Raw genomic sequence first — 24,660 nt, 5'->3', positions numbered from 1 at the left:
GAAATCCACCTGCCTCTGCCTCCCAAGTGCTGGGATTAAAGGCGTGCGCCACCACTGCCCGGCTCAGATCAGGGCTAGAGAGGCGGCTCAGTGAATGAGAGCACTGGCTGCTTTTCCAGGTTCAATTCCCAGTACCCACATGGCAGCTCAAAACTGTCTGCACCTCTAGGTCTAGAGGATCTGACACCCTCACACAGACATGAGTACAGGCAAAACCACAAATGGGCAAAAAATTAAATACATTATTAAAATACAAAAAACAGGACCACCAGCCAAGGGGTGCCACCACCCACGATGGTCTGGGCTCTCCCACATTTATCATTAATTTAAAAAACACAGTCAGAGCTTGTGGAGACATTTTCTCAATTGGCATTCCCTCCTCTCTGAGGACTCTAGTCAGGTCACAAGCCAGGTTTATTTTACATCCAAACCACAAGAGCCTTCAACTTGGATGGAGAAGACAACCACCAGATGCTAACATTGACACAGTGTCGATCTGATAATTGCTTTGCTTGGTGGTGCACACCTGTAAACCCAACACCTTCGAGGGTGACTCAGGAGGATCACAAGTATAGGGCCAGTCCGGGATACAGTGAAACTTCTGGGGCTTCATCCATGAATGCATGACTCCTACCCCACCCCCACCTGGAACTTGCACACACTCAGCTCCCATCAGCCAGCCATTACCATGAATATATCTCACGAATTCCTGGCAGAGACTTTCTGTGGAATCTTGGGGTAAATCTGGGCATCCTATAATTCAAAAGTGCCACCTGACCAGTCTGTGCTTGGGGCCTTGGAGGGGGTCCCAGCTGGACTAAGGGTCTCCAGCAGAGAGCTCAGTGTCAAGGTCTCTTTCTCAAATGTGCATTCGTTTCACTATAACAGAAAGTCACAGGGCTTAAAGCCAGTGCCCCAAGTTCTCCCGGGTGTGAGCATGTCTGGTCACCGCTGAGGGCGGAATTGTCACCAGCATCTAGGCAGGCTGTGGCTGGGGATGCTGCTAAACTCCCATGGTCCCCTGGGCAGCCTCAGCAAAGAGTTAATTCAGCTCCAAATGCCAATAGCAACCCCATTTCCCCTTGGGCTTCTGTAAAGACAACCACTGAATCTCTTAGAAGTTCCCTGTACCCCCACTATGGCTACATGCCACAGCTGCCATCCAGGTAAGGGTGAGGGAGCATGCGGAGCCTCCCAGGAAGAGTGCACATACCAGCTGGGGCAGACCTGACATCACCCAGCAGCTTCTTAGTGGCCGTGGGCGGCTCTGCCCCTGCTTTTCCTGTTCACTGCTTCAAAAAGAGGAGGAAGCCTTATGTAATCGCAGCCTCATAGAACCTTCTGTCATTTTGGCGTCCTGGGGCTGGGAAACCCCCTCCATCCCAAAATCCCATGGGACACGTAATTCTTTCTGTTCTAAGTAGGCTCTACAGGTTACACAGCACTGGTCAGCAGCAGAATAAAGCAGAGCAGCGCTGTAGCCTTTGAAGGCATCCTCGCTGACCTGTCTCCACTCTCTGCATCCCAATCCCCCATCCCTCCACCATTTTCTCCTGCCATGGGCACCTTTATCACAGACTGCTGGTCCCCATCTCTACCCTTCTACTCAGATGTTTCTGCCTGCCCAGAATTTCCCCCACCATTTTAACAGCCTTGACCAGGCCCTGTGAAACCCTTCCTGCCTAAGAGTGTAGTGTCCATCCCTGATATCGCCTCCAACATCCTCTCCTCTCCTCTCCTCTGATACCCATAAATGTCTTCCTGCTAGATCCTGGTTCTCTTTGGGGGCCTCAGTGGAATAAATGCGCTCTAGAATAAATGTGACTAAGCGTCCACAGGAACAGGTGGCTCCTGATTCTCAGAGCAGAGGCCTTCAGGCTCCATGGTGGTTTCCTGGTGCTTACTGGGGGGCCTTCGATTTGCAGATTCTTACTCTAGTGAAGCTATGTGATGGATCTTTCTCTCTCCACCAGCTGCTGTGCTAATGGTGTGTGACTCGAGATGACAAAACCCTAACAAAGTTCAAGTCTCTCCCTAACTTTCCCCAGTGCGCTGGCCCTGACCAGCCCCAGGACAGGATTGCTCCCAGGCTTGGTACAAGAAAGAAACTGGTTTTTCTGATTTTCTTGCGCTAATAAAATTACCCTCTCTAAAGAAGGCAATTTGCATGTTAATGTTTTGGGTAATTCTGTGCAGCTCCAATGCCCCCAGGGCTGCAATTTCTCTTTGACAAGGTGACAAAAATAAACTCCAGCATAAAGGAGCATTTTTCCTCCCTGCCTTTGTGCTCTAATGTGATGTTCTAATGCGAGTCAAGTTGAAATGCACTGCTCCGTCTTCCTGACACTGATCTACCTCCTTTCACCTCTCCGAGTGATAGGCAGGCTCTGTAGAGTACCTCAGGGCTGGGTCCCCTTGTGGGTGGGCATTACCTGTACAGCCCACCTCCTCCCCCAAGGCCCAGCCTTCAGCTTCTCTAAATTCTCAAAAGTGCAGCTAAGGAACAGAACACCACCGGCCATCTTGGGATGTAGAGGGCCGTCACAAGGGTGTGTGGAGTCTATGCACCTGCCCTGCAGTGGGACATAATGTCCCACCAGGCTTGGGTCCCTCTGGTGACTAAAAGTCAATCAGGAAGGAAGCTTAATTCACAGGTGTCTTCTCCAGGTCTCACTCACACACACACACACACACACACACACACACACACACACACACACACACACACACACACACACACACACACACATCAGGACAGAACCACAGTGAACCAGCCAAGCTACCCACACAGCCTACCTGAGGCACTTCCCACCTTCACGCATAGTGACTGATAGCCCAAGTAAGATGACAGTTGTGCTATGTGTCACACAGGTGTTGCTCAGAGCAGCCAGGCAGACATGTAACACAGAAACACTCCCATAAGCTAAGCATTTTTTGGTAATTCTGTAAAAGAAAATACCTTTCAATGAGCGGAACAGAGAGTGTTTTCTCACAGGAGGTGGACCAGGGAGGTACACCAGTCAACAGCAACTGAGCTAAGATACAAAGGGTCACCAGGCAGGATGCAGGGACAGGGCAGGGACAGGGCATTGTAGTCATAGGGAGTGCTGGTGACTGGGATGTTCTGGAGACAGAATAGGATGGAATTATAGGAAGGGAAAACTGCTATGCCAAGTCGCTGAAGAATCGGGACAAGCAGCTCTTTTGAGCCCCTCAGAGGAAGTAAAGAGTCTGGATTCCCTCCTGAGTTTCAGTCAGGGGGAAGCAGGGGGATTGGTGGTGTTCGAGGCAGGAGGGCAGGCGAGATGAGCACCCACAGGCAAATGGAGAGCAGGGCTTGCTTTGCCTGGTGTACACAAAGAAGTGTTTCAGGAAGCTAAGGTTGTAAGAGAGAAGTTTCAAAACTGACCCTGGGGCTTCTGGCTCCGGGCAAATAGGTAGGTGGAGGCGCCATTTATCAAGGTAGGTAAAAAGGCAGCACTGGGAAGCCTGCAATATATTCTTTGAGATGCTAATGAGGTATCCCAGAGGCAAACGCCCTGTGACCAGCAGATGAGGACTGGGAGGAATTTAGGTGTTTTTCCGTCACTGGAGGTATTTAAAACTCAGATAATAAATGGGGGAGAGGACAGGGAAGGGGGCAAGGAAGGAGCAGCAGGGTGGGAGCCCTCAGTACCCCAGCACAAGGAAACCAGGCAGCCGAGTGGCAGAGGGGGAGGGGGAGTAGGGATCGGGAGCTGCCTCTCAGTGGATGCTGCAGAGGGAAGGAAGCTGAGAAGAGATGAGAGGTGAAAGGGGAAAGGAAGGCACCCATTCCTTCAAAAAGCTGTGCCAGACCTGAGGGGCCCAGAGCAGTCCTTTCCTGAGCCCGGAAGGAGTGCGCTGCAGAGGCATGCCTGCATCAGGCCAGCCTGCATCTGAGAGGTTTGACTGAGAGGGGTGGTTGGGAGAGAGAGAAGGAGGAAGAGGAAGATGGAACCTCAGGCAGCTTGTTCCACTCCAGAGGGCCCAGGCTGGCTGGTGACTGACAAGCAGAGAAAACCCATGCTGGAGCATTAGTTCCAGGAACAGGTTTCAAAGCACCTGTCTGTCATTTCTTTGCTACCAAAGGCCCTTTCCTAGCATTTTGCGTGACCTGGGTTCCTCATTATAAAAAGTCTTCCTCTGGGGCTGGTGAGATGGCTCAGCGTTTAAGAGCACTAACTAATCTTTCAGAGATCCTGAGTTCAATTCCCAGCAACCACATGGTGGCTCACAATCATTCATAATGGGATCTGATGCTCTCTTCTGGTGTGTCTGAAGACAGCTACAGTGTACTCATATAAATAAATAAATAAATAAATAAATAAATAAATAAATAAATAAATCTTTTTTGAAAAGTCGTCCTCCAGAGGATGTAGCTCAGTTGGTAGAGCATTGCATGTACAAAGCTCTGGGGTTAATGCTCAGCACTGCAACTAGGAACGCTAGTAGGTACCTGTGATCTCAACTCTTGAGAGATGGAAGTCTGAGGACCAGAAGTTCAAGGTCATCTTCAACTATATAGCAAGTTTGAGACGAGCATGGGCTACACAAGAACTTTTCTCTAAATAAATAAGCAAATAAAAAGAAGACCTTCCTGTGCAGTGTTCCCCTGCTGTTCCCTCAGGTCCCAATCCCAGGGGAGTTTGGCAGGATGTGACCCGGAAGTGTCCGCTGGAAGAAAGGCATGGCTCCTTCAAGTATGGCATGTTCTGATAGGTGTGCAAAGATGTTCCTTACAATCTCATGTGAGCATAGCATTAGTAAAGAAGAAAAAGGAAACAACATTGTAGTGGGAGAGGCTTTAAAGCTCATCATACGTACACACTGAGAACTTCCATGCAGTTACAGGGAGGTGTCAAAAGTTCAGTACTCGCTCGGTGTGGTCGTCCATGCTCGGAACTGAACACTTGGGAGGCCTGAAGCAGGCAGGTAGGAATGAAGCCAGACTGGGCTACCAGTAAAAGTCTGAGAAGAAAAGAGAAAGGAGAGAAAGAAGAAGGAAGAGAAGGAAGACAGAAGAAGAGGAAAACATACAACACTTGGCATAGAGTCACACAGAAATGTTACAGATGTCCGCAGAACCTTGAGAGTTCCGTTTCACACAGATCCTCAGAGATGGCATTCAGCACACACTTCTAGATGACCATTGGTGACAGTGTCAGGGTAGCCTGCCAGTCAGAACCCCGCATAACAGTACAAGAAATCACAGGGTTTTTTTTTTCTCTATACTTGCCCCAGGCCCCTTCTCCCCTGCCTTTCCCACAGGCAGGCACCAGGAAGTGGCCTGCATCTGCATGAAGGGTTAAGGTTGCATACTGTCACCAGTTTCACATCCCTTCACCAACTAATAAAGTAGACCCCAAACAGAAGGCTTGGAACAACCAAAGGAAGAAGGGGATGGTCCTAAAACACCTCCCACCTAGAATTTTCTTTGAGAATTAAGTGAGCTATGACACGGACTGGATGCCTGTATTTCTCCTTCAAGGCGTAAATTGCCATGTAAGGTCCCCGGACATGCTGTCTCTGATGTTCTTTCTAAGCCAGAGATGTTGGCAGCTTGCAGAGGAATGAATATGGAGTCTCAGAACATCCATGAAGCCACTGGTCACATACGAGATATCTGGGATGGCGTGAAACAGCGAAGGAAGGATGATCAGTTCTGAGGCACCATCTTCCCAGTGAGTCTGAAACTTCCGTCTATTATGGTGGAATCGGGTGATGTCAGATGGGAGGAGACTGGGACCTGGGGCCACTCTGCCGGGGCCAGCCTGTGACCTGTGATTAATGAGAGATGGAATATTTACTTTCACCCTTGTTGTTTGTCATTGGTGTCTCTCACGCTTCTAGGGATAGTGATTTTTCTACAAGGTCTATTTATGGCTGTGTCTCCACACTTATTCATTTCTCCATCCAGACAAGGACAAAAGGTGGCAGTGGCATCTTCCTGGTGTGACGCTTGTAGGCAGTGCCTGTGCGGGCTGTGGGGATATTGCAGGCTTGCCACCCTTTACTCCCTGTATGGCTGGGCCTTGGGGGGCTTTCCTCCTCATCCCAACTTGAGAGAAAATGAGTAAAGGACAATGGTGGGGACCTCAGCACTCCCCCTATGTTGGTTAGTTTTGGTCAGTTTGATACAAGCTAGGGCCATTGGGGAGGAGAACCTCAATTGAGGAACTGCCTCCATCAGATTGGATTGAAGGCAAAGCTGTAGGGCTTTTTTTTTCTTTTCTTTTTTCTTTTTTCTTTTTTCTTTTTCTTTTCCTTTCCTTTTCTTTCTTTCTTTCTTTTTCTTTTTTTTTTTTTTTTTTTTTTTTTTTTTTTTTTGACTGATGTAATTGATGTGTGGGCCCAACCCATTGTGGGTGGTGCCATAGCTGGGCAGATGGTCCTGGGTTGCACAAGAAAGCAAGCAGCTCCATGTGAAACTCCAGTGAGCCTCGGTCTGCTGGAGTTCCTGATCTAAGAGCTGAAAGCTGAAGTAAACCCTTTTCTCCACAAGTTGCTTTTGGTCATGGTGTTTAATCACAGCAATAGAACCCCAAACTAAGACAGTGTCCATCTCTGAAATGTGACCTTGGTCAAGAGAAATTGACCTCTCTAAGTTGAGCACTATGGTCTCCTCAGTATGAGGAGTAAACATGGAAGCCTCCCTGGACTACCATAGGACCTCTGGGAGGACTTGGCATGGGGTCCTAACAGGCAGAACTTAGTAAGGTTTGCATTTGGTGGTTTTTTAGTTATCACTTGTTTTAGTTACCTTTCTGATGCTATGATAAAACAAAAAGAGCAATTGGAAACTGAACCTGGAAGAGCAGCCATCACTTTGTTAATATCAAATGTTAACCATCACTTTACCATTGTAAACATCCAGAAGATACAGTTCAACGACCAGTATTTCTAGAATCCAGAGAGACCCTCATCTACAGAAAGGGAGCATAGGCCCATGGAACAGAAGTGACCAGCTCAAAACCACGAAGTGTATACATATGGACAGAGACCACTGGAAAGGCTGGTCAGGAGACCTGACTCTGTGATCTCATGAAGCTCAGATAAGTAGGGAGCCCAGCAATGGATAACCAGCCATAGAAGGAGAAACCGAGTCAGGAGCAAGCAGTCTAGGCAGGCAAGACAGGCTGGATCAGGAAACAAGTGGAAAGGAGACAGACAGGCCCATGGCCAGCTTCTGGAGTCTTTTGTTGCCTTCATCTGGGTGGGTCCTTGTAAAAGCCACCCAGGGCAGATGTTACCCCCTCCTTTATAGATGAAGAAGAGACTTAAACATAGAGAAAAGGAATTCTTTGACAGCTTGGCCATGACAGAGATGTGATATGGACACAGTCAGTCACCATTCACTGAGCCCTTTGTCATCTCTTGGGAACTGCCTGGATTTGATCTACCCAGGATGAGATCCAAGCTTTAGGCCTGGGGGACTGGGGTGATAGCTGGTCAGACCATGCAACTGAAAGCCAGGCTGCCAGGTACCACAGGAACAGGGAAAAGACTAGAAGTTAGTCATGGAGCACTGAAGTGGAAACTTAGAGGTTCTTTGGAAACTCAGTTGTGTTGTATGGTATTTTGCTGGGGCAAACTCATGAAGAAGTGTTTTCCTGAAGTGAACAGGGGTGAAAGGCTAAGATAGACTCATGAAGGAACATTTAGGTGAAAGGATGTTCTGTCAAAGTAAGCACATGAAAGAATACGTGATGAAGGATTCTTTGCTAACGACACGCATGTATTGATCTGTCTTACATTTCATAGTTGAGCTGCATTTGTTGAGACTTCATACAGAGAAATGCACCAACTCCCTCCCTCCCCCCAAAAAAAAACCTTCTGGTGGTGTGCCGTGGCTTTTTTGCCGCTTCCACACACTTGGGCTGATTGGCAGAGTGATGTCAGCTGAGACAGAGGCACGTCCTGAGGCACAACACATGGAGGACAGGTGATATTTGGAGAGGCTATAAAAAGTGCTCCACAGATGGTGACGGTGACGGTGACGGAGGCTGAGCTAGGCTTGCTTATAGAGCTGGTTGTACAACACTTGCTGGTCTTTTCTTCGCTGAGAGAGGCACAGCAACCACCACCGCTAAGTGCTTGCTATCCTGACTCCACCGAACCGGACTGCTGGTGTATCTGTGAAGTGTTTGCCAGTGGATCGGCCTGCTGTGGCTAACCTGTGAGCTGAACTGCTAATTTCCAGACAACACAGATAGGAGTTGCTACAAAGAACCTTTCTAAACAGGTCCACCACCCCCTGCCTCCATATCCTTTCTTTCCCACTACCTCTGGTGGGTGGTGGGCAAAAAGGGAAGTTAAACCATTTAAGAACCATCATAAAAAGTGAGTTTTGAAAAAATTAAAGTTACAGACCACCTTGGTGCCTTCTGTTTCCTAGCAGACAGCCCTTCTGGGGGCCATTGTGGTGTGCAGGGAAGCTATTATAGTGATTCTGGCCCAGATCATCCCACTTCACTTCCTGGGAATAATCTAAACTGAACAGGAGTATATGTGTGCGCACTTAGGACTTCTGTGAGACAGAATCTGGCATTCTGGTTGAGCATGAAGAAAGAGATTTGAATACTGTGAAGACAGCAGGCAGTGACTGAAAGGGGGAGGGGAAATCAATCTCATCTTCAGTGTGGGATGATATCTCTGACTGTCAACAATGATTTGGATTTAATTACATCAAATATGCAAATGTGTTCTGGAAACTGTAAAATAATACCTAGCCATCAAATGTGAAGAAAGCTTAATTAGATTGGGAAAAGAATGCAGGTTTGACTGTGAGATGGGTCTGGGCAGAAATGCTACCTCTCCGGCTGGGGAGTCACCCTGCCTGGCTGCTTGGCCACTGGCATGTGTTCCTCAGCCTCAGATGGAGAGCTCATGTACCAGTGGCCTTTTCTGAACACTTCTCGGAAGTAGATGACAAGAAGGAACTACTGTGTGACCTGGGAAGCAGCACCAAGGCCTTGGCCTTGTTTCTGCCTTCAGCCCAGAAGACAGGCTTCCTGGGGAGCAGCCATGCACTCCTCAAGTCAGTTGTGACTCATACCTCTCTGGGTGTGAGAGGATCAGACCATATACTAGCTGGAGCTAGAGGAGGGCCCTCCATCACCCGATGATTGACAGAATGAGGCCTGTCCTGCCAGTGGCTGCATCTCAATATCCAATGGTTATCTCCAGTGAGAGGTGTGAGTCTGCAATCGGAGCCTTTCAAAGGCTGCTTTCTCCAGTGACATCTGTCAACTCAAATGAAGTTTCAAATCCTACTCTACAGCTTATCTTCAGGTGTAGGGAAAACATGTTCTCAAACACCCGTGTATCGTACCTCTCATTCTTGACATCCAGAAGAGATGGATGATGTCCAACCCTTACTCACTCCAAGTCTGGTTTTGCTTCTGGAGTTTTCTTTTCTTTGTTAAGTGTTTTGTTGTTGATGCTGTTTGTTTGCAATCCTGGGACAACTCTGATTTGGCCAGATGTTTGAAGACTAAAAGTAGCAGTGGAAGAAAATGTTGAGAGGCTGTTGTCTCGGGTCACACCTGCCAGCCCGGTGGCTTTAGCAAGTCTCTTGAATGTAAAAATGGCTTTGAACAGCACCTGCTTTATGTGATTTTGGTACAATCCAATTGAATAATGTACAGGCAGTTTTTATCTCAGGGTTTTCATGTAAAAAGACTCAATAACCGAGAACCAAAGTTATTTGTTACTTTGGCTATACGTGTGTAAAGGCACTGATATCATGAGATGTTTCCAGGGCCTGAGCCTGGCCTTGAAGGCCTCCCTGTGGCAGGTGGAGGGGCAGGGAGAGGTGAGGTGGTTTTAACTTCTTCCTAAATGACTGTGGGACTCAGAGACTTAGGGATATGGAGAAGAGTATTCCACATGGCAGGGCCACCTCCGTTTCAGAACTGAAGCTGTGGCTGGATCGCAGCACCCTTCCCCCACCCTCATGTGGGATGGATTATGGATCAAAGAGATAAGGTCTCCAAGAAAGTGGCTGGTGTTGAACGAGACCCCTTTCTGTAGCCCCGCGCGGTCCTCTCGCCGGGAAGAAGACACGCGGACACTCTAGGTTCCTTCTGCAGCAACTGTTTTATTGTCTCCATCCATGGTGGAAAAAGGGGTCGAACCCAAAATCCGCACTGCTTATATACACCACAGTGCATGTATCTGCCCACAGCGTGGTGTGTCTGCTCATGATTGGCTGTTCGCTCATTACCCTACGTAACGCCCCGGGATGGGCTGTGACATGGCGTCCTTTCACTCTACACACATGCGCCAATAGTTGTCTACGCACATGCGCAAACAGTTGTCCACTAGGAGTTAACAGCGGAAGTAGGCGCCATCTTGCCATGGTGAATGCCTCTCAAGATTCACGGCTCCCAACACCTTTCCAATTGGGTTAGTTCCCTCATCAGAAAAGACAGCAGAGGACTTGATTGCTCACTCTCTGACCTTTGAAGGCACAGTAAGAAGGTGGCGTCCCAAGAGCCTGACCATGCTGGCACCCTGGGCGGGAACTTCCAGTCTCTAAGTGTAAGGAAGTTTGACAACACTGCTCTTTGTCATCAAATCTGTAGAATTCTACTGCAGCCCAGGGCCGGCTGAGGACAGAGATGGTGGCCAGTGAGACTTTAAAGGAAAAAACTTTCCCAGCACCTCAAGAGCTCTTCATTGTCCTCGTGCAAGGCCAGTACATACTGTCCTAGCTCTCCCAGACTGCATCCTCTGGGCTTCCTCATTATGCTGCCTCCAAGAGTCCTTCAAGACACATTGGAGTGTTCATCCCAAAGGCTTCCAAATCCACGGTGACAAGTGCCCTTCCTGATGCTCACTGTCAACAGACCACACCTCCAGAGGAAGGGGGCAGAGGAATGTGTCTCTGGCAAGGTCCTCCAATTATCTCATGCATACAATGTTTGAAAACCAAGGAAAGGCCTGTCTCCTGGCTCTGCTTTACTCTCGCCTTTCCCTCACACCTACATAGAGCCCACGGGGAGACCGCAGCTCACACTGGAGCTATTCTTAGACTATATCTAGAGTCTGCTCGTCTTCAGCACCTTCACCCCTACTGATAGAGCAGTCCAAGGCAGCACTATCAGCCTTGGTTTGGACTGCTGCAGTATCTTTGTCTTCTTTCACACCCACCACTTGGTCTCAACATGGAGACACTGCTGTCTTGTTACTTCACAACTCTCTGATGGCTTCCCATCTTCTTCAGCCTGAAATCTTCTGCCGTGGTCTACGAGGCCATCTGTGGCCTAGCCTTCTAGAACCTTCCTAAGCCTATTGCACCTTAGTAAGACTGATGGGGACGGGGGCCAGGAGGGGTCATGGAACTCTCCCCACTTAGCAGTAGGTCAGTGAGCTCGCAAGAATCGAGAGTGTGCAGTCTCTCAGAATCCAAGGAAGAGATCAGGACAACCCTGGAACAGGTCCATAGTTTCTCAGATCTGTCATTAGGCTTTAAAAATAACAGGTTGGGTTTGTCCGGATCAATGTCTTAAAATAAACGTCTTTTTAAAAAAAGTCTTTAGCCCAAAGTCAAGCTCCTCACTTCAGAACAGTCAGAGTAAAGTTAATCCAGACAGGACTCCAGTTGGGGGAGGGCTTGCCTCCAAATGAGGCCCCTCTCCCTAGCCCTCAGCAGCACCCTGGAATTTATGAAGACAGATTTTCAGGCCCCGCCTTAGACTTCCTGATTGGAAGCTCAGGCTTGAGGGCTCTATCTGCATTTCAGTGTTCCTCCCTGGCCCGGCTTCCCCAGGGTTCCGGGGTTCAGGATTTCCCAGTCAGAACCATACCATTTTCACCTGCGAATCTTCTCAGGAGGATTTTCATGGGGCTGTCGCAGCTGGTGTCACTGTCCGTCTGTCCTGTACAATGAACATCATAATGCCTGTGTCTCAAGCATGCCTCCAGAACACACAGATCTCCTGGGGACCATGGATGTTAAAGCCAGATGTAGGCTGAAACAGGAAAGCACCATCCAGAGTGAGCACATGTGACGCCATTTGTAAATTACAGACGAGGTTGTGAGGCCACAGAAGAATTGGCAATTCAACCTGTAGGAAAGAATGCACTGTATTTCCTTCTGGAAGGAATCGTTTGTTTGGGAAATTTCTAGGTCTGTCATCACTGTGTTAAGTGGTATAATGGCTGTTAAGCTTCTGCCAAATTGCTTTGCTGAAGTCCACAGTGATCACACTATGCACAGTCTGATGGCTGCCTTGGCTTAGCTTGCAAGCAATTACCCCACCACTTTAATGCTGTCTTACCTGCCCATTCCTGTGCTCTTCTGCGTGGGTACTCATGACGTCAGAAATATTTTAAATATGAACTTAATTACTAAATCAATGTAGTATATATATATACATATATATGTTGAGATATATATATACATATATACATATGTGTGTGTGTATAAATAGCCTCAACAATCCTGATATGGAGTATTGTTAGGAAATGACTGAGAAATAAAAGCAGTTATGTATCAATTGCTTATTATACCATTCTCCGTGAGAGCTAGCTAGTATGAGAAGTCATTGTCAGAGAGGGAGTGGTGGAGAAATGATGCACTGACACAATTTTAACGGATTTGGCTGCTTGTTTGTTTCAACAACTCCTGGGCTCCACCAAGCCTCCATTGAGCCTGCCAAGTGCTTGGGCCACAGGCTGCATCCGTCTTACCTGGCCCTCCTGATGTTGAACATTAGGATCTCTGTCCAAGGCTGCACAGCAACCTGAAAAGGCATCCGCTCACACCTGAAACTCAGACACTGAGGCAGGAGGTTTGCTATGAGCTACATAATGGGTTCTGGGACAGAGTGGGCTACAGAGTGAGACCCTGCCTCAGAGAGAGGGGGAGGGAAGCACCTTCCTGAGTGTTCTAGCTGGGGGGGGGGTCTATAGACCTGAACATCACTGACATTACATTTTATATAAAGAATAACAAGGGAGGCGGATGACAGGCTCTGCCTGCTCCCAGGCTAGTTAGGAAGGCCCCAAACAAGGCTGGTCTTCCAGTAGCTAGGAATTGCTACCCCTCCTGAGCCCAGGCTTGCCCCCTTGCTGGTGGGAACCCCAGCACCCTATCCCTGCTAATCCTGACTCCAACCATAATTTTTCTCCTGTGCAACCCTTGCTGTCTTCCTCTCTTCCTCCCATCTGCAGCTCCTTGAAGGCATAAAAATGTTCAGTTCTGGGGAAGCTGCTGGGTGCTGACCTGCTCAGGCCATCCTCCTCTGGGCTGCTTGACAAAATGAGGGACAGAAATCTCCTGACACTCAGATGTGCTTCGGCCGTAGGGGTTCAGAGGCCCCTATAAATGGTGTGCTGTGCAGGGTGTGACCCACCCCCAGTCCTCATGGCCTTCCATGGGGAGTTCCCACAGGGCCAGTGGCCAGCTAGAGGAGGCCTTCTCGCCTGGCCCCAGCTTTAATATTTTGCTTTAATATTTTTTCTTTCCTTTTGTTGTATTTCTCTCTCTCTCAATCTCTCTCTCTCCCTTCCTCCACCTCCCTCTTCCTCTCCCTCTCCCTCCCTCTCCCTCCCTCTCTCTCTCTCTCTCTCTCTCTCTCTCTCTCTCTCTCTCTCTCTCTCTCTCTCTTTCTCTCTCTCTCTCATATCCTGTCTTTTATGAGGCAGGATTTTCCTATATAGCCCTCACTAGCCTAGGACTCACCAGACAGACCAGATTGGCCTTAAACTCTCAGCAATCCTCCTGTCTCGCCTCCCAAATGCTGAGATCATCAGTCATGTGCTACACTATCGGCCTTTTTAGTTTTCCTCCCAGGAGTGGGATGCTGTGTGGTTTGGGAGTAACCTGTGCTCATAGGTAGATCTGGGATCTGGTCCTGACTCTGTGGATTATTGACTGACTCGAATGTCATACCACCCAGCTCTTGGGTAAAGTGACTGGGCAAGGATTCCAGGGTGATGGCAGTGCCCTTATGGGTTGTGAAGAGCCAAGAGTCCTGTGGGGTAAACAGGTCTACAAGAGGGCTTCCCCTACCTCGCTTACATGTCAGGACAGCAAGCTGTGTGAGTCACTAATGCCCATGATCCTTCACTTCTGTTTTCTCTATATGGTGGTCTCCCTTATCCAAAGTGTTGCTTTCCTACTTCTGTTACCCACTATCAACATCGGTCTTAAAATACTAAAAGAAAGATTCCAGAAGTAAATAGTTCTTACATCATGAATTATGTATCCAAGTCATGTGATAGAATTGCAGGATGACCATAAATTGTCTCCCTGTCCAGTGTATCCACACTGTATGGACCTGACCATTACTCACCTAGCAGCTGTCTATATCAGGTGGCTGTAACAGCGTGGCCATACTGACAATGCTTCAGTAATCAGTGACTCAGGGGTAGCATCGGGGATAAAAAAGGAAGAGATGAATTAATTCTGGTGCTATGTTGTGTTGCTGCAGGGCATACAGGGGGAAAATATAGAATATACAGTACGATATTGGTTTCAGCTTCAGGAATTCTCTGGGGAGGGAGTCTTGAAGCACACCCTCAGGGATAATTGGGGAGGGGAGCTGGTGTGTCTCTGTCTGTCTGTCTGTCTCTCTCTCTCTCTCTCTCTACTCTCTCTCTCTCTTTCTCTCTCTCTCTCTCTTGGGGTGTGTGTGTGTGTGCGTGTGTGTGCGCGTGCGTGCGTGTTCAGGCTCAGCATTAAGAAGCAGGTGCCCCTGTGCCATCCCTTTATGTCCACTAAAGTTTTCCATTGCAAGTCAAGTGTAAGGGTGCAAACATACAATCACAGCACTCAGAGACTGAGGCAGAAGGATTGCACAACTTTAAGGTTTTAAGGTAAGACAAGACTTTTTCTCACTTGCCTCAAAAGACAAAATATATTTTGGGGTATATTTTTGTATACATGTTCACTCTAGAAAACCAGGAAAGACCCACGAAAAAGAAGCCAAGGGTATGGAATTAAACGTCTCTCCTCTCTCAGAATGTCCTCATCCAAATAAATAAACCATGGACTCTTCTCCTTGTCCTATTCCCTCTGTGGATGACAGCTGGAACCACAGCAGTCTTCAGCGAAGGGAACAGATGCGATCCCCACCATCTTATATGATGCTGTATGTTCCTATCCTACTGCTCAGTGTGGCCCAGAGGGCAGCAGCCACCAGACCCAGAATGTCTCTGGCCTCACCCCAGAATCAACATTTCAACAAGACAGTGGATTAGAACACCCATTAGCACTGCTGTGTGTGGACCCTAAAAGGTACTCAGAGTTGAGACGGGCTTGAGCCAGAGTATAAACTGCTGGCTGCTTCCTTCGTTGACCAAGACTGGCTGTAAGAACTGTCAGTTCAAGTAAGCAACATGATTGATGAGGTAGCTGAATACATTCTGGCCCAAGCTCCCTATCTTGCCAGATTCCAGAGATACACAACCTCAGACACCGCCTTTGGTGGGCCAGTGAGATGCACAGTCTCAGACAGGCCCCTTGGTGGCCCGGGCTTTGAGAAGAAAGGTTTAGACTACAGAGCCAGGAGGTTGGAGGGTGATTGAATTTCTCAGGCTGAAAGCTGGGCATCATCCTGCCCAACCAACGGTAACACACATCCACATGCACATACTCTTATGCTTAGACACATACATGGTCATATGCACAGAACACACACACACACACACACACAGAGAGAGAGAGAGAGAGAGAGAGAGAGAGAGAGAGAGAGAGAGGGAGAGGGAGAGGGAGAGGGAGAGGGAGAGGGAGAGAGAGCGAGCATAGCAAGTCCTAGCCAAGAGCTGGTATTGGGGACATCTCTGCCTCCTGCTTCCCTGTCTCTCTACAATAGGCTTTTGTTTACATAGAAAGGATTTCCCACAAGACCCCCATGTTCTTTGCTGTCTCCTCTGTGGAGCAAGGGGCTTGTGGGCCATCTATAGTAAAGATCAGCCTAGTAGAAAAAGCTGATGTATTTGGAAAGAGTCAAAGCGTTTTTTGCCCCACTCACATCCCCAAGTAAAAGGTGTGCTCAGGTCCCAGGTTATAGCTACAGTATTGTCAGGTGTGGAGCAGCAGAGGCAGAGCCAGTGTCAGCTTTCTCTGGCCACAGTTGTCACCTCCCTGAGAATCTCCAGGAAACTCACAGACCTAGGCCCTATGGTTCCTTTTCATGTTGACTCAAGACAGTTGGTTTTAAAACTGATCTCCTACAGCACTATTCTCTGTCAGTTACCTTATGAAGTTACTTCATCTCTGTCTTGTTCCTCATCTGTAGAGTATACCAATAATAATAACCTCTCTGGGACAGAATCCCAAGAGGATCAGTAACTGTGTCTATAAAACACCTCAGACAGACACATCATTCTCCCACCCACTCAGCCAGCCAGCCAGTCATCCGCTCACGAATCCAGTGTGTCTTTACCAAGCACCCTCTGGGTTCCTGTCACTGGGAGACAACGATGAACTAGACACAAAGCAGCCAAAGGATTACAAAACAAACTGGAGCAAGCTGCGACAGGTGTCACCAAGAAAAGGGAAAGGGAGGCTTGGAGGGAAATGCTCAGGTAGGAATTTCTGAGCAGCACTCCCAACAGCACAGGACAGAAGCCCAGGAAGTGACATCTGTGATTCACTCCATGCAGGGACAAAGCTTCTGCTCAGCACAGGTCACCAGAGAGGAGAATCCATATCTGTGCATCTGAATTAAAACAAAAACACCACGCCCCAAATTGTCCAGTCAGTAAATGGGATGGTGGACTGAACAGGCAGCTCTAAAAAGAAGGAACACAGATGGCCAGTAAAGTAGTGGACAAGGTACCCTTAGCCATCAGAGATGCATGGAGACTGGAGCTGGATCCCCAACGCCTTCAGGAGATATCACCATGGTGATGCAGGATCAGAATCCCTGAGCTGGGGAGGGAGATAGGCAGATAGATCCCTGGGGCTCTCTTGCCAGTCACCTTAGCCTATGTGATGAGTCCTAAGTCCCAGTGAGAAACCCTGTTTCAAAAATAAATCAGGAATGATAATGATTGGCTGAAGAACAATACCCAAGGTTGACCTATGACCTCTACATACATGCATATCCACAGACACACATACCTGCACATGACATTATGTACTCTCATACAAACACACATGAACATACACAAAAACAATAAATAAACAAAAATAAAATTACTTTGAGATTCTGTCTCACCCCAGTCAGATTGGTGGTACACATCTTTAGTTCCAGGATTTGGGAGGCAGAGGCAGGCAGATCTCTGTGAGCTCAGGGCCAGCCTGATCTACAAAGAAGTTGCAGGCCATCCAGGGATACATTGTGAGACCCTGTCTCTAAGTAAATAAGTAGGACAACAAATCCTGGTGACGATGTTGGAAAGAGGTGCCTTCCTCAGTGCTGGTGGGGTGTAAACTGAGGCAGCCACTATGTCATTCAGTGCAGAGCTACTTCCATAAACCAAGCCCAGAAGGACCCTAACTCAGAACACTACAGAGATACTTGCACATTCAAGTTTTGAAATGTGCAAGTGAAATGTATGGATAAATGGAAGCATCCTAGATGTCCATGGATGGATGGATGAAGAAAATAGCCATCAGGAAAAAAATGAAACAGTGAAAGTCTTATGTGTAGAGCCTAAGTTTTGAAATGTGCAAGTGAAATGTATGGATAAATGGAAGCATCCTAGATGTCCATGGATGGATGGATGAAGAAAATAGCCATCAGGAAAAAAATGAAACTGAAAGTCTTATGTGTAGAGCCTAAATTTATAATTAAAACGTGTGTGTGTGTGTGTGTGTGTGTGTGTGTGTGTGTCTTTATAAGTCACAGAACTAGACAGAGGGTCTTGAGAATGGAGGAAGAGACTTAAAGGAAATAGGAACTAGAGCTGTAGAATGGCAACCAGAAGGAACTGGGGGAGAGGGAGGGGGACAGAGGGAGGGGAGGGAGCAGGGAGAGGGGAGGGAACAGAGGGAGACTGGAGAAGAGCATGGGAGAGGATGGTGCAGGGAGAGAAACAGTTGAGAACTAAATCTAAGAATGGAAGCCATGTTGGAAGAGTCCATCACTTTGTATGGAAATCTAAAAAATAAGTCATTTTAAAGAGGGTGAAGGGAGCTACCAACCCCAGGGAAACACGGATGGACCATAATGAAACCTGCTAAGTGGAAGAAGCTACTCTAAAAAGACAGCAAGCGCACTGCCTGCCGTTCGGGGAAAGGCAATTAGCAATAGTGAGAGATGAATGGCTTGCTGAGGGCGGTGGAGTGCAGGAGGTACGGGTGGGTGGAGGCCAGGGAGCTAAGGGCAGTGAAACTCTTCTGTGTAGTGTCATAAACGGAGACGCCAAAGCATACAGGACCGCACAAGGCACAGACTGGGATCAAATGTGCAGCTGTACCTTCCATACCAGGTGACCAGTGTGACAAGGGGAGGGTCACACTGTGGTGAGCTGTGTGAGACACGGACCTGTGGAACTTTGAGTTCATTTGTCCATAAACCTGAAACCGCACTAAATTTTCCTGTTTCACTGGATGCCGAAGCAAGCAGAGCCGGGTCTGTTGCAAGGGTCCTAATCCTAACCTTGACATTTTGAGCTCAAATCCCAGAAACAAGTAGGTTCCTGCTCATGAAATACATCCAGGAAGGGCATCTCAGGGGCACGGTGGGGACAAAACACCATGCTTCCTGAACAGAATTGACACTGGTGTGTTTGTCACTCTCCTGTCACTGTGACTGAGATGCACCCGAGGGCTCCTGGTTTCAGAGGGGTCAGTCCATGGTTGTTTACTTCTGTATACTCAAGCAAAGCATCATGGTAGTAGGAGGAGTGTGTGGCAGAAGTCGTCTTTTAGAAGACAGGAAAGAAGTAAAGAAAGAGCAGAGGGACTGAGAACCAGGTATGGTCTTCAAAGGTCTCCCTCCATTGACCAAATGCCTCCAAGCAGGCACCGCCCTCTGAAGTTTCCAGAACCATTGGCTGGAGACCATGCACTCAGGATAAGCACCTGTGGTGTGTAGGCAGAGAGGGGATTCACATTACAACAAAGAGAAGGGGGTTGGTTTTACCTCCCTCTGTAAGTCTTACAAGTAACAAAATGCAGGAACCTTAAGATACAGTTGGCTGTGTATACCTACATCAGAATGGAGCACTCTGTTGTTGATAATTTAGCCGATATGATTCCTCTAATGGTGAAAGTTTGAGAGCAGGATTTTCATGGGAACGCATTTCATCGTGGTGCCCGGGAATAAGATTTGGAACAAGGTTTAAATCCAAGCACCACCATTTCTACTCAGACCTCCCCACTGCTCTGAGACTGTGGGTCCCTATCTCTGAGAGAGAAAACCTACTTCCTGGGGCCATTTAAGAGCAGGTGCCGGAGCATGGAAGGCCCTCTGTGTACTGGCCTCGTGTGGTGTTTCCGTTTCCGGGATGGAGGTATGGTGAAAAGACAGGCCTGACTGTTGCTAGTAGTTGTGCTTTGGGGTTGAACGTCCTTGGGGTGCCATGAGCTCTCTGACAGCATCTCTTTGTCCACAGGGATGTGTCTGCAGGCATTTGTTGAAGCTTTCTTTTTCCTGGCCCAGAGGAAGTTCAAGCTGCAACCTCTCCATGAGCAGGTGGCGTCCTTGATTGACCTGTGTGAATACCACCTGTCCCTGCTGGATGAAAAACGCTTGTTGTGCCGTGGGGGCCGGCCCCACCAAAGAAATCCCCCCCAGATGAACCGCACTGCCCATTCAGCTGCAGGCAGCTCTGCACCCCGAGTAATTGGGGCTAGCAAGCTCTCTCACTCCTGACACGCTCTGTCCTGAAGGCCACTCTGTCCTGGAAGAAGGCGTGCCAATGGGGGCTGGGTGCCCTGGGCTCTCCCCACAGGTTGGGAGCCACTAGGGTTCCAGCTGCAATCACCTGTATGCCCTCTCTGTGTTCTGTAGGGCTTTTGCCTAACACGGCACCAATCCTTGCCCGCTCCCCTCCCAGCACCTCACGGTGACCCACCCTATTTGGGAATCATCAGTGGACATATGACATCCAAAATGTGACAGATGGCACCTACTATTCTGGGCTCCTGGGAAGCACCAACTGGGGCAGTTTCTGCTGTGCTAGGGACAGCAGGGGAATGGAGGGGGAGGGGAAGGGAAAGGACAGACCTTCCTAAGGCAGAGAGCTGTGGATGTGGAGAACAGTCACACTGGGGTCTGCTGGGGTCCTGAGAGCCTGCTGGTCAGAGATTAGCATCATTGCATGTCTTTCCTTCTGCCCATTCCCTGAAACGAAGTTGAAATACGAAGAAGGTGGACACCTCCGATCATGTGCTGCACGGGTGTCCTTTATAGACTGACCTCACTTTTTTGTTAACTTGCCTGTTGCCTCAATGTTTGATTTACTACTAATCAAGAAATAATTAAGAAATAACACAGAAAGGTTCTTCAGTCTCCCTGTCCAGGTTCCAGGAGACCCCTGCAAAGGTGGGGGACTGACCCAATGGCCAAGAGCCACTGTGTACCCAGCACTGTGCTGTCAGCCCTGAGTGAGGGGAGGGGCTTCAGAGGGGAAGAGTGTAAGGCCCCCATGAAAGCCAGGACAAGCCAAGCAGGGGTGTGTGTAGAGCATGTGGCAGCCTAGACCAGAACAACCAGTGTTCTCAACTGTCTACTCCGAGGGGCAGAGGTGAAAGGCCTTGGTTCCTGCTCCTTGGGACCCAAGTGGGTTTCACAGAAGTTCCAAATGAGAAGTGTGGGGGGACATTCTTTAACCAGCCTCGAGCTGTACAGCTGTAGAAAGCTATTAAATAAAGCTTTGACTTGACACTGTTTCTCAAAATTAGTCTTTAGAAAGTGCTCACCAGCATGGAGCAGAGTCTGGGGGAGGGGCAGAGGGGATATAAAAATGCCAGCACTCACGGCCTCTGCACCATGCCTGTCATCTGGAGGTAGGCCACTCTGTTGGTTGCACCTGTCATCTGGAGGTAGGCCACTCTGTTGGTTGCTCCGTTTCTGTCCTGAGGGCAGACCCCTGGGTGAGTTGCACATGGCCTTGGTGGGCTCCATCCTCTGAGGATGGGACTTCATCATCCATGGTGGTTACAGAAGCCTGTCGCTGACAAGTTGGCCCCTGCCCCAGGACTGTTGGATAGATTTTCAGGGCTGCTGTACTTTGAGAGGGAATACCAGGAGACTTCTGCCCCCACTTCCACCAGATACCCCACTGTGCTTGCTTGCTTTAGGGACTAACCCCTTTGGAAGTTGTGAGAGTGAAGTGAGAGCCATGCAGATGGCTCCTAGCAGGGAAGGACCTGAGCCAGAGAGCCCAGGCAGATCCAGGGGGACCTCTGTGAGTGCTGCATGCTCTTGTGACTGCCTGTGGCCTAGGACCCTTCTTCACAAGGACCCTGGAGATCCATCCCCGGCCTACAGGCAAGGCTCCTTTTCATCCGCCTGAGGCTGGAGCTGTGACCCACCCCCCCCTTGCCAGAAGGGAGCCTACAAGGACACAGCATTAAGTTTAAAAGCTGGTCCTACAAGATGCCCACCCCCATCCCTCATCCCAGTACAGCAGGGTCTCCTGTAGCTCTGTGCTTCCACTCCCCAAAGGCGTTGAGGGAAGGGGTTAGCTCTTAGGAACCATATGTCTTCTCCCTTAGCTCAGACCTAAGCAAGTCTCTCTCAAATATGCACCCAGACCCCTCTGTCCCTTCCTCCCTAACATCCTAGAGGGAGCAAGAACACCAGATAGAGCCTTCAAATCCTGCTGAAACTGCTGCCCCCTCCCAGGCAAGGGCCTTTGATCAAGCCCCGCCCCTCGCTTTCTTCCCTATGAGGACCCCACAATCCTGGTTTTGACACTCTGGCTCCCTAGGACCCTTAGAATCTGTTGTCAAGAAAACACTAAGTCAGAGACTCTGGCCCCCTGCTCCAGACTCCTGACCAAACCCTTGCTGCTTGCCACCTCTACCTGGTCCAATCAGAGCCCTCTGGCCAACAGAAAACAACTTTCAAGATTCCGTTCAAGCATACTGCTACAGCCCTCCCCACCCCCATTCCCTTCACCCTCTCAGAATAAGCAGCTTCTTCCATATACATCCAGGAACCCAGAAAGCCCCCTTCTTTGTCGAACTCACCTGTGGGAACCCAACTGTGACTTCTTTTCAGACTCAGGCATGTGCTGTTGGATCCAGGTCAGCCGCTAAGACACAGAACATCAGTCCAGCAGTTGCTTGTTAATAGTGATAGGAGACATTCGCTTCTGCATGTGCTGTGAATGCCCTTAAGAATCATGACTTTTGAAGTTTCACTGAGCTAACTGGCTGAAAATCCCTGGACTCTCAATTGGCTGATCCCTTCTCCAAGCATAGTGGCTGTCCCATGAACCCATGAATAGGCAATGACTTTGCTGGCCCTTGAGCCGTTCCACACATGTGCTCTCCAGGTCAGGTCCTAGGCTGTGTGTGTGTGTGTGTGTGTGTGTGTGTGTGTGTGTGTGCGCGCCCCTCTCCTTCAGCTGTGGACTCTAAGAACTGATGGGCTGATGGCCTTGGCCCTGTTCCTCATGGGCATCCACTCTGTCTCCCGCTCTTATATCACACTGTTAGAGAAGGCAGTCTGCTGTGAATGTAGGTAGTTAGGGAGTAGGGCTGGACAGGCATTTGAAAACTATTCCATGTCTTTCTAGATTATTCTAAAAACTCCCTTTCTTGTGTGAATGAACGTGTTCTCAGTGTTCCACAGTTCAAGGGGTTCTTTTAAATTTGTTTTCTTGTCTGATCCTCCCAGCTACCCAGTGAAAGACAAGGACTGTCACCAGTTTTTCTGACACCCATCCAAAGCCCAGTTAGACACACGTGGCAGCCCATGCTACCAGGAAGCTGATCCTTCCATCAGAGTATTCCTGGGAATTCTAGGTGTATGGGCCCTCTGACTTCTTCCTCTATTACACAGACTGTAAGAGCTCCAGGTCCTCAACCACCTAACTGGGCAATCCCCTCTCTCCATGTCTTGGGGAGATTAGGCAAGACAACAAAAAACACGGGAAATGCAGAAGTATTTATACAAACCATGTGCTGGCGGGATGTTTTCTTGCCTTCACACGTGCTTCTGGGTTCTAGCGCCTGTAACAGGACAGAAGCAAATGCTATCTTGAATTATGTCAATCAAGATAAATGAAGCCAGAGTGACTGGTTCCCTCCCTCCCAGCTGCCTTTCGTCAACACAAACTTGAAGCCATCCATTGCCGCTCCTCAGATGTCTGGAGTTGGCCTTCTGATTGGCAGAGGTAGTGCTCCAACATGGCTCAAACTGCCCCACTTCATTCCTTAGTTAATGCCCTTTAGTCCTCAGCTCTGTGAGTGAGAACTGGGGTTAGCACTGGGTGCCTACTCTTGAAGCTCAGGACTCATGAGCTCTCATCTGGGAGCTGTGTTCCCAGCATTGGAGAACTGCTGGTGTTCAAAGAGGGAAATTCACCAGTGAGCAATACAGCCCAAAACCTACCTAGCCTCTCTTGATAGTGTTGCCACTCTCCCATTTCATTTGATGAAATTTTCCCACACACTTTCTCACAAAATAAGGCAATATGTGTTCCTTATTCTCAGAGACAAAGAAACTCAGCAGAATGGACAGCTATCCAGTTGCCTATTCTTATGACCAAAAGTCTTGCTTTGCTTTAACTGGAAAAAACATGCTGCCTCTGTTTATACTTACACACACACACACACACACACACACACACACACACACACCTGTGTGCACATAATCATGCATACATAGTCACACATGTGCTCACATGCACATACACATGTGAGAGCACACACAGGCACATGCACATAGTGCATACTTTCACACATGTATGAGCACACACATGCACACACAAATGTATGAGCACACAAAACACACACACACACACACACTGAGCGCCATTTTCCTCATTGCTGGAAGCTCTTTGCTTCTGAGTCTGATCTGGAAAACAGAGAAGCAGGCCCTTTGCACCCTGTACAGCAAAACCTGCTCACCAAGAGGCTTCTGGGAAACGTTCCTCCCCACAAGAGGGGAAGCATTCGCACTGAACCTGACCAGGGCTGTGGTCCCGGATGCCACGCTTCTCTCAGGCCTCACTTGGGCTAATTGAGGTATTTTCCCTATTTCACACCAGAATGGAGAAGCCGGCAGAGGCCCTATCTCTTCTAGAAGTCTGATTAAGAGTCTGAATTTGCTTGGCCTGTCACCCTGTTGGGTAAATGGCCCGATGGGTGACTTTCTCTCCCTGACACTCGTCCCTCTCCTGTGCAGCAGAGATCACGTCAAAATGGTCACAAAGAGCCTGGCATGAGACTTGGCACCTGGGAACTGTCTTCACAGATGTCTGTTGAGAAAAGGTATGGTCTCCATATGCTGGGAGCAATGGCTGCCAGGAAACTCAGCTGGCAGGCCGTGAGCCCAGGCAGGAGAGGCTCCTGGAAGTCTGTGGAGACCTCAAGCCCACCTCCCTCTGCCACTCCCACCTCTTAAAAGCCTTTCAAAATTCTTTATTAAATTTTCATGTTGCATGAAGTCAAGGCTCAGTTACAGCCTCAGTTGTCTTGGTAACTTCACAAAATGCAGTAATAAAATGAGGTTGAGTGTTACTAACCAAGGCTCATTGTATAAACAGCTATGGAGTATT

General features: G+C 48.7%; 1 protein-coding gene across 1 annotated transcript in view; it reads left to right on the top strand.

Moving 5' to 3' along the window:
• The window catches only part of Ttll11 (tubulin tyrosine ligase like 11), a 229,454-nt gene extending 208,643 nt beyond the window's left edge, over positions 1–20,811 (top strand). The window contains exon 9 of the mRNA XM_031370031.1: positions 19,540–20,811. Within this exon, the coding sequence (XP_031225891.1) occupies positions 19,540–19,799 (260 nt within the window). The 3' untranslated portion in view covers positions 19,800–20,811. The remainder of the gene's footprint in view (positions 1–19,539) is intronic.
• Positions 20,812–24,660: the final 3,849 nt, after the last annotated feature.

This window comes from Mastomys coucha, unplaced genomic scaffold (assembly GCF_008632895.1).
Source record: "Mastomys coucha isolate ucsf_1 unplaced genomic scaffold, UCSF_Mcou_1 pScaffold15, whole genome shotgun sequence".
In the NCBI taxonomy this organism is placed as follows: Eukaryota; Metazoa; Chordata; class Mammalia; order Rodentia; family Muridae; genus Mastomys; species Mastomys coucha.
This window is presented reverse-complemented; position numbering and strand designations above follow the sequence as displayed.